The following is a 14,766-nucleotide window of genomic DNA, read 5'->3' as shown; positions in this document are numbered from 1 at the left end:
ATGATTTCCATAAGTTGTTCTGTGAAAATTATGTTTTGTCCAGGAGGATGGTAGAATATATGTAATTTGAGGGATTGGTTGCTTGGTGAATTCACAGAGATCCCAAGCTATACACAGGAGTCATGGGGTTCTAAGTGAAATTTTGAGATGGTGAGGTCAGAACGATGTATGCAGGCTAAGTCCCTGCCTATTTTGTGAGGTCAGTCTAGTCTAATGATGTTGAAGTCTGGGGGACCAGAAGGTCAAGGCATGGAATGGATGATTCCTTGAGCCATGTTTCAGTGAGAATAATTATGTCCATTTTCATGCTAAGGATGAGGTCGGCAATGTCAGAGGCGTGTTTAGGGGCTGAGCGGCAGTTTAGTGGAAGGCAAGAAATCTGGTTTGAGGGATTCTTGAGACTAGGCTCCTGGTTATCTTGGTTTGGGGTTATAGAGTGAAGATTATTCTGGTTTATTCCTCTATGGATTGGATGTGAGGTTCTGCAAGGGTTGATGGAGACTTGGCGGATAGCGTATTCCGCTTTGTCTAATACATGGTCAGATGGAGATTCGTACAACCGTAACAGAGTTTGCATTTCCTGGTCCGTAATGGAATTGTTGAGATTGCGCCTGCACAAGTATCCATTGTCTAGAGGCAGGGGGATAGTTTTTGTCACTATGTCAACTGTCTTTAGCGAGTTTTGAAGATACTTAAGTTTAGTAAGAGATTTTTCAGCAAGTTATATGATGGTTTTGATTTCAAGGATAACGTTTTGAAGGTTTCTAGAGGCGTGGTATGAGGTCTCGAGACAGTCTTGTTCCATCTGTTGATGCTGTGGGGAAGACAGGATATGGGGTGTAGAGGGAGTAGTATTAAAGTTCGTTCTCATGGTAGGTCTAGTTGAGGATGATAATGCAGTGCGTACTAATGGGGCGAGTTGTTTATCTTTCTTTCAATGAATGTGGGTACACGACGGGGTCGAATTTCTTCCGGAGAGGGAAAGGAGGTGGGGGTAGTAGTAGTAGGGTCCCGAGAAGTGTTGCGAGAGAATGATGAGGATAGCGGTGTAGTGTGTGCTAAGGTGAAAGAGTTGTTACCTCTTTCATTGATTCTAGGTGAGAGGTGTGGTCGATTTTCTTCCAGAGATAATGGGCAGTGGGGGTAGTAGTAGGGTCCCTAGACGTGCTGCATGATGTTGAAGATGCTGAGGGTGTCTGTGCAGTACATGATGAGGAGATGGAGTTGTTGCTTCTATCATCAGTTATGAGTAATAGGGATCGATGTTCTTCCGGAACGGAAGGAGTGGAGGGGGTAGTGTTAAGGTCTCGAAGGGCTGCTTGCGGTAGCTGGAGTTGTCCGTGCAGTACGTGGAAAGTAAGGAGAGTTGGCGTTGTTTCTTACCACGGATCTAAGTGAATGAAGGGGTTGAAGAAAGGTGCTGCGTGAAGTAGCAGAGGGTGTCATTCCTATGGGCTCACAGACCCATATGAATGAATGCGAAATTGCATGTGTAATTTGCGAGTACCAATAGGTACTCGCAAATTACGCATGCAATTTCCGGGTTGCAAGGGTGTCGAAAGAACACCCTGTTGCACCCCTGAAATTGTGATGTACACCCATGTTGCACACACAAATGCCCCAAGGGCATGTGTGTGTGTGCAACCTGAAACTTTGAAAAATGTACTTTAGTGTATTTTTCAAAGTTTCCGCTATATAGCATCAGGTTGAAATAATCGGTATTTAGCGGTCCACAGTAGGGAAATCGCTATTTTAAATGCAATCTTGCATTGCACTTAAGGCATTGCAATTTGCCATTCCTTAAGTGCAATCACAAATTGCAATGTTTGCATTTGGGATGATGTATCCCAAATGCAGAAATTGTGGTCACAGAGGAGCAGATTCTGCGAATCTGCCCCTTTGCGAACGGAATTTCAAATGATACATGTGCCCCTTAGTGTTGAGTGTTTTGAGTAATTGCTCAGGTCATGTTTTGAGTAACTACTTAGCCATTGACTTATTTTAGGAACTTTTAGGGAATTAGCTAATTTCACTTACTGTTAATTTTCTTTCTTAACAGTTCCATACAATTACACATGTAATAAACGTTAGTATTGTGATATAAGTACCTGCTGGTCATCTGAGGTGGGCGATTAAAGATTATATTTTGAGGTAGACCACAAAGATGTCAGCAACTGGCCACAAAGAAGGAGGATTAAAAAGGCTCATAAATATCTTCAACTGACAAAACTGGAATCAGAGGCAAAATTAAACTCCCACATTTATTAACTGATTTACTATATGCCATTATTACAAATTCACATTAGTTCATAACCATTTAAAGATATGAAGACAGAACTGGGATCAATGAAGCTCCATGGCATAAGGAACAGCCTTTTAACTGATCTCTTTTTTTTCCTTTCAGGGGAAGCTTACCTTTCAGAATGGGTTTACATTAGAAGGTACTTTCAGCAAAAATTCTGAAATTGGGCTCCAGACTCAGGGAATTCTGAATACAGGAAGCAACCAGGAGGATTACAGGACAACACGACAAATGTGAGCAGTGGACATGTCCTATGTGCAGCTGCTTTTCTAAATTGGTATTAATAGTGTTCGGTGAAATTTCTGCTCTGCAAAGTATTGACTGGAACTGTGAAAATGTTACATCCAGAGGCAATATTGTCTTGGTTTAGCATTTTAAGGACATAGCAAAAAACAAACCTAACAGCAAAGAGAGCAATCTAAACTTCCATCACCATAAGCTATACAAAAACACACCTCAACAGCCCCTTTCCCACTAATGGGGGAGGAAACCTATTTGGACCAAAAACTGTATTCTAATAATCTTAACAAATATATGTTTTATAAAGATACCCTGTCATGTTACCTGGCATCTTAGTCAAGGTAGTCATTTTGTAGAAGCTAAAGATAGAAAAATATGTATCCATAAAATATTGGCAGACAGTTGAGTGGATTAGTACCAACTGCAGGTATCTGTGTGCAAGCTTTGCGTCACAGTTGTAAAACCAATTCACTCTGTAATTTTGTCTGTACACATTTCAAAGAATTGCTGAATATTAAATATTAGACCTCTGACCGGCTAGACAAGTAAATCCCTAATTTCCTAAGGACCATTGTAGTTTAAAATAATTGAATCCCGAGGTCCCTGGCTGAGTTTACTTGGGTACCCTTTTTGTCTCAAAATACAGCTGTAAAACCTGCAAATCCCAATCACCCTAACATCAGGTTCTTTGTGATTATTGTGGACTTATTCATTGCTATTGAGATCTTTCTTTGTATGAGACTTTTTTCATACTGGGGTACCCCTCTAAACATTTCTCTTTTTATTACCTGTTACTCATTTTTTTATTGCCCTAGCTCTACCCTTATCCCTAACCATGTATGTATTTATTTTTAACTACGCCCTTACTGCGTATATTTAGCTGTCTGTTTCTTACGTTTTACTTGCTTGTTGTTTGTTTTCAGCGTTATTGGACCCTGGTGTAAAATTTGTCACAAATTCAAATCATGTTTCATCATTATAGAGTGTATTTTTAAAATGAGTTGTATGAATAATATTTGCTATTTAAGCACCAAGGGACAGTTCAGTTTGTGATGTCCATTAGGTAAATAGTAAATAAAATACTGAAAATTAAAAGAAATAGGAACTGTGTCAACACTAACTGCCTTAGGCCATCCCTCTAGGCTGACGGCATAATACCAAAGCAGAGATTTGGATTTGGTTAGCATTATCTTCAGCACTACCCTTTTAATGCTCAAAGTATCAGTTCTGGAAGGGGGGGTGTGGCTACGCCGTGCACGGGATCGCCGCATGGAGCTGAAGCTCTCCTGGCCGGAACCCCATTTTGAACACTGCCCGGTGTTCTATGCGACTAATATCTCCGGCATGCAGCTGAGCGATCCTTAGAAGACTACCGGCACTGGCTGCGGCAGCCTGGCAGCTTCAACATCACAGCGCGAGGAAGATTGGCGGCTCCACTGGTCATCGAGGTGGCCTCACAAAATGGCGGCGGGGCGGACCCGGGCGGAGAGGAGGATGAATTTGCAGCGGCACAGCGGCCCCTGATCGGCGCTGAGGAGGTGCGGTGAGTGCGGGCTCTCCTGCAGCGTCGCTGGGGGCTTGATAAGCATGCCCGGAGCCCTTTTGCCACTACAATGATCTCCGGGCCTTCCGCGTGACACCACCAGCTGCTCCAGTGCCTGCGGGCTCCCGCGAGTGCGGGGAGGCGGTCTCTTTCATCGGGCGCAGGGAGCAGGCACCGGCCTCACTGTGGCGCCCCAACAGCCCCTGCAGGGCAGAGAAGTACAGAGCCGGTGACAGGCATAGGGGCTCAACGGGCGGCCCCTCCCCCCCTCCCTGGCATCGCTGTGGTTGATTAAAGCCGGGATTCACCCCATACTGCAGAACTTGCCCGCAGTGGCTTCTTAGACCATGTGGCTGATTACTTGCACCAGCGTGAGGCCAACTACAACTCTAGAGGACATAGGCACAAGGTAGACAGTTCATTCTTCTCCTCCCCAGGCGGAGCCTAGGTGTATGCTCTCTGCCCATCCTATGAGTGGGGAGCCTGACGATGCTGTTGGCATCTGAGGCCCACCCTGGCGAGCAGTGAGACTGGTTGCGGGAGCGCTGGGTGAGTGGCGGCGGCAGGGTGGGTCCTTGCACTGCGACACTGGCTGTGTCCCCCTTGCGCCGCACCACTGATTTTGTCCCATTGGAAACTAGCTAGCCACCAGTGATTTGTCATTACCAGTTGTGGCTTGGGCCACAGAGATCCGAAACAGCGTGTACTCCCCTTCATAAAGCTTGCGGATCCTGTCAGGGATCAGTCCAATGACATGGCAGACGGTGGGCAACCCCAATCCACCTCAGCCGAAGACCTGCACCAGCTACACCCACTACTGCTGGAACTGAGAGCAGGGCTTAAGGCGCTTGATGTCCACTTTGACTCCTTGGACAGAAACATGGCGGAACTGGGAGCCAAGATCCAAGCACATGACAGACGACTGGATGTTGTAGAATCCCGCACATCAGACCTAGAGGATGGAACTGCGCAATCGGTGAAAAGGCTGGCCCGCTTGGAAAGGATCCTGAAGGAAGTCACATCGAAGAACAAAGATTTGGAGGCGCACAGTCGGCGCAATAACATTCGCTTGATGGGCGTACTGGAGACCACGGCTGCGAAACGCATGGACACGTTAGTAGAAACGATCCTCACAGACCTTTTTGGGAATGAGTCTTTAACTGCTGCCTTCGTGGTTGAGCGCGCCCGCAGGTCCTTGGGCCCCCGCCTCAATCCTGGTTGTCCACCTAGGCCTATCATAGCGCACATAATGAACTTTCGGGACAGGGACACAGCACTCCGACTGGCACGGGAGCAAGGCAAACTCCCCTGGCAGTGTTCTAAACTGTCGCTGTACCCGGATTTCACCGCCATGGTAAAAGAAGACCGGAGGAAATACCTAGGGGTAAAGGCAACGTTTAAGAACGTAGGGCTGAAATATGGCATGATTTACCCGGCCAGACTGAGGTTGGAGGTGAATGGCCGGGTGCGTAAATTTGAGAATCCTACAGAAGCCCAAGAATTTTGCTGCACTTATAAGCAAAACAACAAACGCTCCGCAGAGGCGGATACTGCCTCACCTCCGCATAGCGGCTCAGCGGTCAGTGTGGATTTGTTTTCGAACTCTGGACATGGCTGACTGTTGATGGCAAACTTCCTTCAACTATACTGCATGCTTCCCATGTTGAACTGATAGCTGGGACACCATATGTTGAATACAATGTTCATTTGGGTTATTAGGCTGTTGGAGAGTGAACATCCTCCTACTTTGGTGAACACCTTGAGATTGTACAGATGATATCAGATTGTACCACGTTTATTACACCACTTTCCGGTTTCAAAATCTCATTGGTACTGTTGTACGTTGTTTTACAGTTGGTATTGCCTATCCGGGTGGCCGGGCAGGCTGGGTGGGGGGAGGCGGGTGGGGTATTGTTTGCATTGCATTGCACTGTAGCTTTAGTTCCTTTCTTACAGTTCACGACAGAAGGGCAATTTACTTGGTTCTGTACTGCACATGATTTGTACTCTTTGAAATGGCGTAGTTAGGTCACAACGCTGGTCCTTCAAATATCGCACTAGCGACATGGAATGCCCGCGGCCTAAACAACACACACAAGAAACGTCAGGTGGTTCATTATTTACTAGGCATGAGGTGGATGTGGCCTTCTTACAGGAAACCCACCTTCCTATTAGCGATCATGCCAGATTTGCCCCCTCTTGGGGCCCGCACAGGTTTTTTGCAAACTTTAGCAATTACGCAAGAGGTACTGCCATACTTATTCACAAGAGGTTACATTTCAAATGCAACTCGGTTACCACTGACCCAGATGGCAGATATGTGATGGTGGAAGGCACATTGATAAACCAAAGGATTTCGCTAGTTTGCGTATATGGCCCAAACACTGATTACCCTGATTTTTATTATGTGTTGCTATCCAAACTACTACTGTTAGGCCCCATTCCACTCCTACTGGGGGGTGACTTTAATATCGCCCTACACCCTCCCACTGACAGCACCTCAACCTCCCCTGACGCTAAACCCTGAGCCCGTAAAGCTTTGCAATCTATATGTGGACATTTTTCGCTCCTAGACGTGGGCCGTTCACGGGACCCAGGACACACCACTTACACCCAGTACACGAGTCTGCACGACACCTGGTCCCGACTTGATTACTGGTTGGTTACTCCCGACATCTCCAAGTGGTTTCATGGACTTCAGACACTGCCCAGAACTTATTCTGACCACTGCCCTGTATTGTTGACCCTGCGGATTCTACGCCTTGAAGGTTTTGAGAGGCAATGGAGGTTTCCCCATCGAGCATTTGAGGACGAGGTGTTTAGGCAAGAGATCCAGAATGCAATAGAGGAATATTTTGCACTTAAGGAGGGCTCGGTGGACACGGAGGCAGTGTATTGGGAGGGCTTTAAGGCCTATCTTAGAGGAGTGTGTATGGCCAAGTGTTGGAACTGGGGTCACCAGTCCCCTAGGGTAGCATGGCACGAGCGGTCAGGCATCCGAAAGCTTATGTGTAAAGCGACCATACAGCACACGCAACCACTGAGACAGAAAAATGGGCACGCAATTAGTGACACCACTCCAGTGAGCTTATGTAAAAACTCAAGTCAACTTTATTAAGATAGAGCAGGATCAGGGTATTAGGAATTCATCATAAAATTAGCTTCATAGTTCTCTTTTCAGATACCTGTGTGTCAACACTTGTCGTTAAACTTCAGTTGAATACATATTAGATATTCCATAAATATTAATTATAGGATAAATACATTTTTAGTAAAACACAGGCCTGACCTATCATCCTACACTCTGCTGATGACGGACAATAATCCAGAAACACCGGTGTCCAGAGTTGGCCTGCAACTGTGCATCACACTTCGGAACTTTTGATAAGCGCACCCGCTTTGAGAAAACTACATCTACCGTGATGCTCCTGGGGTACACACGCTGGAATGGTGGAGTAGCGTGCGACCTATGAACTTTGTACTTAATTACGGCTCCCTTGAGCCTTCGAGCTGACGAGCTCAGGTAACGCCCTACGCGCCCGGAGAGGTACCATACCTGATAACACTTTGGCAGCCTGCACAGCAACCCCTGAAACTCATCCTACACTCTGCTGATGACGGACAATAATCCAGAAACACCGGTGTCCAGAGTTGGCCTGCAACTGTGCATCACACTTCGGAACTTTTGATAAGCGCACCCGCTTTGAGAAAACTACATCTACCGTGATGCTCCTGGGGTACACACGCTGGAATGGTGGAGTAGCGTGCGACCTATGAACTTTGTACTTAATTACGGCTCCCTTGAGCCTTCGAGCTGACGAGCTCAGGTAACGCCCTACGCGCCCGGAGAGGTACCATACCTGATAACACTTTGGCAGCCTGCACAGCAACCCCTGAAACTCATCCTACACTCTGCTGATGACGGACAATAATCCAGAAACACCGGTGTCCAGAGTTGGCCTGCAACTGTGCATCACACTTCGGAACTTTTGATAAGCGCACCCGCTTTGAGAAAACTACATCTACCGTGATGCTCCTGGGGTACACACGCTGGAATGGTGGAGTAGCGTGCGACCTATGAACTTTGTACTTAATTACGGCTCCCTTGAGCCTTCGAGCTGACGAGCTCAGGTAACGCCCTACGCGCCCGGAGAGGTACCATACCTGATAACACTTTGGCAGCCTGCACAGCAACCCCTGAAACTCATCCTACACTCTGCTGATGACGGACAATAATCCAGAAACACCGGTGTCCAGAGTTGGCCTGCAACTGTGCATCACACTTCGGAACTTTTGATAAGCGCACCCGCTTTGAGAAAACTACATCTACTGTGATGCTCCTGGGGTACACATGCTGGAATGGCGGAGTAGCGTGCGACCTATGAACTTTGTACTTAGTTACGGCTCCCTTGAGCCTTCGAGCTGACGAGCTCAGGTAACGCCCTACGCGCCCGGAGAGGTACCATACCTGATAACACTTTGGCAGCCTGCACAGCAACCCCTGAAACTCATCCTACACCCTGCTGATGACGGACAATAATCCAGAAACACCGGTGTCCAGAGTTGGCCTGCAACCGTGCATCACACTTCGGAACTTTTGATAAGCGCACCCGCTTTGAGAAAACTACATCTACCGTGATGCTCCTGGGGTACACACGCTGGAATGGTGGAGTAGCGTGCGACCTATGAACTTTGTACAGGCCTGACCTATGCCTTGCTCCTGGTCAGCACCTGCATCAAATACATTAAGGAGACAACCAAAATGATAGGTCATCTTATTAGCCCTGTGGGCTTTTTACCCACCTCTCACCAAGCAAGGGTGAGCGTTTTACAACAGAAAGCATTTCAATAAATAACAGTAGGTTTCTACTTATTACTCCCCAAGCAAAGCTAAGCGTTTCAGAACAGCAACATGTAAATAAATCACTGTAGGCTTCTAATAAATATAGCACTACGTGGAAGTAACATTTCATTAGGAATAAACAACCTCGTGGGTAGGTATAACCATTTTAACAGGCAAGCCTGCGCTTAAAAGACTTGGATTAGGCATATACAATCTTTCAGTAAATGTAACACCTTTCCTTAGCCGTAGCCTAGATTGACATACCACCTTCTGTGAAGCAGGAGTAAAACATTTCATGAGGCTGGAGTAAACAGCCCGGTGTCTGAAGTAAACCCTTCAGCCATCCCCTTGTGCAGGGTCAACCTCTCCTCAATCAAGAAGAATATTTCATCATACCCCTGTAGGCACTTAGCCATCATCCTCCTATGCAAGTCTAAATATTTCCTTATGTAGAACAGTTAGTTAACCAAGGTAAACCTCTCCCAAATCAGGAGTAAACACTTCAGGGGAATAGGAGCACCCCTTCCCTGGGCAAGAGTAAATCTTTTCCTTACTCAGGAATGAACCATTACATTACTCAGGGACAAACAGCCATTAACAATCAAGCTGGGCTACACAGCACTTCACTCCGCAGAACCTAACCCCTAGCCAGGGGATAATTTCACTGTAATGCGGGAATAAGCAGTGCCTTAAATGTGGACAAAACTTTTCGTTCCATATCAAACATTTCAATAGCTGCAGCAATAACACTTCCTCAGCATAAGTGAAACATCTCCTTAGTCAGGAATAACATTACAGTAATCTCATTCGCTGGTAATGAACCTTTCCTAAATCTGGGCTAACCAGATCATTAAATGTAGTGCATTTAACTAGTACCAAGAAAACCTTCCATAAGTATGCATTAACATTACCCAGCTATGGACCTTTCATTGTAACCCAGTAGGCATTTAGACAACCTTTCTTTCAGCAGGTTAAATACGTGTAGGCCTGAATAAGCCTGGAACCTTACCCCAGGCAGGCAGTGAGTATTTTATCCCCTAACCCTGGCGTAGAAGTGGCTCATTGAGGCATCTGACCCCCTGCTCGTATGTCACAACAACTGGAATCAGGCTCTGTACCTAGGAGGCCCCGCGTGCTCTCTGGCAGGCTGCCCTCTACGGATTATCTGTCTGTCTTCAGCCCGCTCGGGGCCCGGGCGACGTCTAGGGGAGGGCTCCGACTTCTTCGTGAGCCCTCCGGTGTGTATGCAAGCCGGTCAGGGCCCGAGGGAAGTTGCACCGGCAGCTGGGGGCTCTCCTACGTTGTGGAGGCCCTGGTACTCTTGGACGACACGGTCCCGGGCCTCTAAACCCTCCCTGGGCCCAGGACCAATCAGGAGAAAGGCGCGTGGGGGGGGCTTGACCCCTGCAGCCAATCGCGTAGCGATCTGCGGGGCTGAGGCAGAAAACCAATGAGGACGTGGGTGCTCCCGTAGCCGCCAATGGCAGCGTGGCCTGCGGGGGCACGAAGCAGGCGGCCAATCAAAGTGTGGCTGGGGCGGAGTCACTTCCGACGCCCCCGTCACGTGAGGCCGGCAGGCTGGCTTCGTCGGGCCTACCCCGGTCTGAGGTAATTTCACGGCGGCCCTCTCCAGGCACTGAGGGCCGCCGAGGCGGGGAATGAAAGCGGCACCGGTGCCACCGAGTGAGCGCCGGGCCGTGTCAGCAAGCACAAGGCCCGAGAGCCCCCCGGGCTGCGGCGGTGATCTCCTTGTGCAGCGATGCGGTGGCGGCCCTCTCCTGGCACTGAGGGCCGCCGATGGGGGCAGAAGACGATGCAGAGGCTCCCGCGACACAGCGGTACAGCGGGCAGCACCTTTGGGGACACAGCGCTTCAGAGCCTCCACTCCAGGGCACAAGGCGGAGCAGCGCTCGGCCACTTCAGAGCCTCTAAGGCACAGCAGGTGAGCGCTTAACACTTGTAGCGCCTCGGGGATGCTGCTGCCAGCGCTTCTCACAGGTACAACAGTCTCCGGGCCCCAGTAGATCAAAGGATCACAGCGCTTCTCAGTCAGGTCAGTGGCTAGTGCTTCACAGGACCCCACAGGTGAGCATAACAGGTCCTCATTATAGCGCTTATGCAGTTCCCCCAATAGCGCTCCTGACAGCCACAGATCCTCAACTGACGGTGATGGATAATCAGGATTAATTACAGCAATAGTGCCTCTCAGGCACAGGTCACAGCGCTTTATGGGCACAGGCAGTCTTTAGCGCTTTGTACGGGTTCTGGCTAGGAATGCAGCAGGACAGCAGTCCCAATAATAATTCAGTTCAGCGCCTGGCAGTACAGGTAGTTTAGTCAGGGAGAGCTAAACACAGCTCAGGCAGAGCATGTAGTTCAGTAGAACCAACAGGACAGACCACACATCCGTGGCAAACCAGAAAGAGGGATCCCAGATGGCGTCAGGGGGCACAGGGAGCAACACAGCGCCAATACCTGTGTGGTTCTTCAAATGTCCTGTGGTGATTCAGTCTCTTCTTGGCGCTTTATGTTCCTTGCGCCTGGTTTCTTCTTAGCGCTTTATGTTTCTTGCGCCCTTGTAAGTTTCAGTTGGTTTCTTGTTTCCTTGAAGGGGGTAAAGTTGGTGGCTGGTGTTAGATCTCCTTAGCCAGTTCCCTTCAAGCAGACTAGGGGTTCCCCTTCCGCCGGGCCAGGTCAGAGGGGCAAATTCAGGACACCTCAACACTTGATAGGCAGCACCTAGGCCCTGTCTCTACCAGTGTCAGAGGCCCCTGTCTAGGCCCCACCGCCTAAAGCTCCTGCGTAGGTTCTCCCCCAGGTCTGCGCTCCCTCAGTCTGACAGGAAAGTTTCCCTCCCTTTCCTTTTATAGTGCCAGTTGACAGTTGGTAGTTGCAGTTGGTGTCACCTCACCTGTTCCAGAAGGTTCCAGGTGGTTCTAGTTGGTTCCACCATTCTGGCTATGGGCAGGCTGGCAGGCTAGTATAGATACATTGTTTGGAGGGTTCTAGCCAGCTCCTGACCACTAGAATGCGCCCACAAAGACCGCGCTGCAGTAGCAGGGGTCCGTGGCGGCCATGACAGGGGAAGTGGGCACCTGCACCTTAACACTAGTTTTACACTACACAGGCCCTTCTCCACTACACAAGGCCTACATACTGTTGTTTCAATAGGGGCATTCTAAATTAAAAGGGGTAAAAAGCAAAAAACTTCTGGGGAAAGGGCCAAGTCCCACACCAAGTGTTTTGGGGTACTTCGTGACATTCGCAATACATTTACTAGGGTTGAGAGGGAGATTGGGGCATTGGATTCTGCACAGGTGGCGGCGTTCGACCTGGAGCGCACGATGGCACAGGCTGCCTTGCTCCTGGAGTATAGAGAGACTGCTGAGCGGGAAATTCTGTACATGGGGAAATACCACAATGCAAGGGTGTACGGGGAGGGAGACTGCCCTGGTAGGGTTCTGGCACAAATGTTTAGACCCCCTACACCAAGGCTTATATCACTGAGCTACGTTCCCAGACAGGTCAACACATTACTGACCCTTTGTAAATACAGCAGGAATTTCTCTCGTATTTCAAAACACTTTATGCCACAAGACTGGGTTCAGACTACACATCACAAGAAGCCTATCTATCAGAAATTGCACTTGTGTTCCTTGAAAAATGTATGCAAGACGTCGTAAAGATACCAATCACAGCGGAAAGCATAGGCGAAGCGATTACGTCCCTGAACCTTCTTCTGCCCCCGGGCTGGACGGGTACACGGGGGAATTTTACAAGGCTTACAAGGAACTGTTGATTCCTCGGCTGCTAAATATGTACGCCGAAGCGTTGGAAAAACAGGTTCTCCCTCCCATACTCCGCGAGGCAGTCATTATATTACTCCCCAAACCCGGGAAAGGCCCCTTGTTGTGGGGTTCCTATCGTCCCCTGTCTCTCCTTAACCTTGATTACAAAATTCTTGCTAAGGCATTATCATGCCGCCTTTCATTACTCATGGTGTCCATAATATCCCCGGCTCAGTCAGGTTTTTTACCCCACAGATCAACAGCGTTTAACCTCCGCACTCTATTCAATACTCTGCATAGAATAGATCCTGACACCCCGCGGTTGCTGTCCTGTTGGACACCGAAGAGGCCTTTGATTCCCTGGAATGGCCCTTTTTCCTCTCTGTAATGCAGCGAATGGGCATGTCACGGGGCTTTATAGCCACCACAGCCCTGTTATACACCTCGCCCACTGACAAGCTTCGACTCAATGGCACTTTGTCTCCCCCCTTTGCATTGTCTTAAGGTATGAGGCAGGGAAGCCCCCTGTCCCCCTTGTTGTTCATTCTGGCAATGGACCAGCTAGTGAGGCATTTCCAGGAAAAACATCTCCGCAGGGGCCTGGTGTTCCGCACTGGCCCGTATTGGTCTCCCTGTATGCGGACGACAAAATCCTTTATGTCCATGATCCCGAGACTAATTTAGATGCACTTTTACAAGAAATCATACGCTTTGGCACTTACTCCGGCCTAGGGATAGATTGGCATAAATCGGTAATCTTCCCACTCACAAAGAGCACCAACCAGTGGGCACTTGAATTCCCATTGGAATGGTGCTCCGACTCGGTGAGGTATTTGGGGATGCAGATACACAGTGATCAGGATCAAATTATTCGCCTTAATTACGGGGTAGCGATCTCCAAACTTGATTCACAAATAGATCATTGGCTGAAGCTGCCTCTATCTATGGCAGGGCGCATGGCGCTTATTAAAATGATAGTCCTTCCAAAATTTTTATACTTGTTCCATAATATCCGAATTCCCCTGTCTAGGAAGGTTTTTAGTACGCTTCGCACCCAACTGATTAGATTGGTCTGGGGCAACAGAATGCCGAAAGTGAGGTGGCAGGTCATGACACTCCCCTACGCCAAGGGGGATATGGGGGTACCAGACATGCAGCTATACTACCTGGCGGCACAGTGCAGCTTTGCTCAGGCATGGTATCACCCAGACGCCAGGATAACCTTTCTGAAGCCCGAGTCGGACTTTGTGCTGCCGGACACTCTGACTGCAGTGCTACCTATCGGGATCCCACGAGATCAAACAGATATACAACTGGTTTCCACTACGAGCTGGGCATGGGCCTCACTGGGACACCTCACTAATACACAAATACACAAATGGTTTATTTCTCAGCCATACCTCTACCAAATCCCAAACTGCTGCCCATAACCAGAGAAAAGCTTGTGCAAAAAACCTGCACGAAGTTCGGCATCACCAAAATGGAAGATTTCTTCCCTGCAGTCCCACATTCGTGCCATCGATGGGCTCCTTGCTTTCAGGAAGGCTGTTAAAACCTTTCTCTTCCCCCCAGCTCCTTAGTTCTGTTGTGTTGTGTCTCTCAGCCTTGTCCGGCTTTTCTGTTCTGTACCAGCGCCAGGACGCCCCTTTGCTGGGGCATCTTTGCGCTTTACAAATCCGGATAACATAACATAACATAACATAACATAACATAACAGTCCACATATTTGACATAGATGACGTGTCCCCTTTTCCAGAAGCTTCGTTTATGGATACGTTTGTGCGTTCTAGGCTTAGACCTGCGCTTCGGGCCCGGCTTCCTGATTTCCCTTTGGAGACATCTTCTTTTTCTCCACTGACAATGGTGATTGACAGTAGCAGAGGGGTACATTTAATTTTGCAACTTTATAGGGCGGGTGTGGATCTGATTGCATTAGACGATGCCAGGGTGCAGGAGGCCTGGGAGGCGGGCTTAGGTGACCCAATATCTGATGAGCAGTGGGCTGCATGCTGTCTGGAGACAAAACAGGTGTCTATTAACAGCAGGCACA

At 48.6% G+C, this 14,766-nt stretch overlaps 1 protein-coding gene across 1 annotated transcript in view; it reads left to right on the top strand.

Annotated features, from left to right (window-relative positions):
* ALS2CL (ALS2 C-terminal like) overlaps positions 1 to 14,766 on the top strand; it is a 719,895-nt gene that overhangs the window by 536,265 nt on the left and 168,864 nt on the right. Inside the window, exon 17 of the mRNA XM_086941072.1 lies at positions 2,405 to 2,535. Coding sequence (XP_086797198.1) covers positions 2,405 to 2,535 — 131 coding nt within the window. The remainder of the gene's footprint in view (positions 1 to 2,404; positions 2,536 to 14,766) is intronic.

This window comes from Lissotriton vulgaris, chromosome 10 (genome assembly GCF_964263255.1).
Source record: "Lissotriton vulgaris chromosome 10, aLisVul1.2, whole genome shotgun sequence".
Classification (NCBI taxonomy): domain Eukaryota; kingdom Metazoa; phylum Chordata; class Amphibia; order Caudata; family Salamandridae; genus Lissotriton; species Lissotriton vulgaris.
The sequence above is the reverse complement of the archived record's forward strand: the minus strand, read 5'-3'. Positions and strand labels throughout refer to the sequence as shown.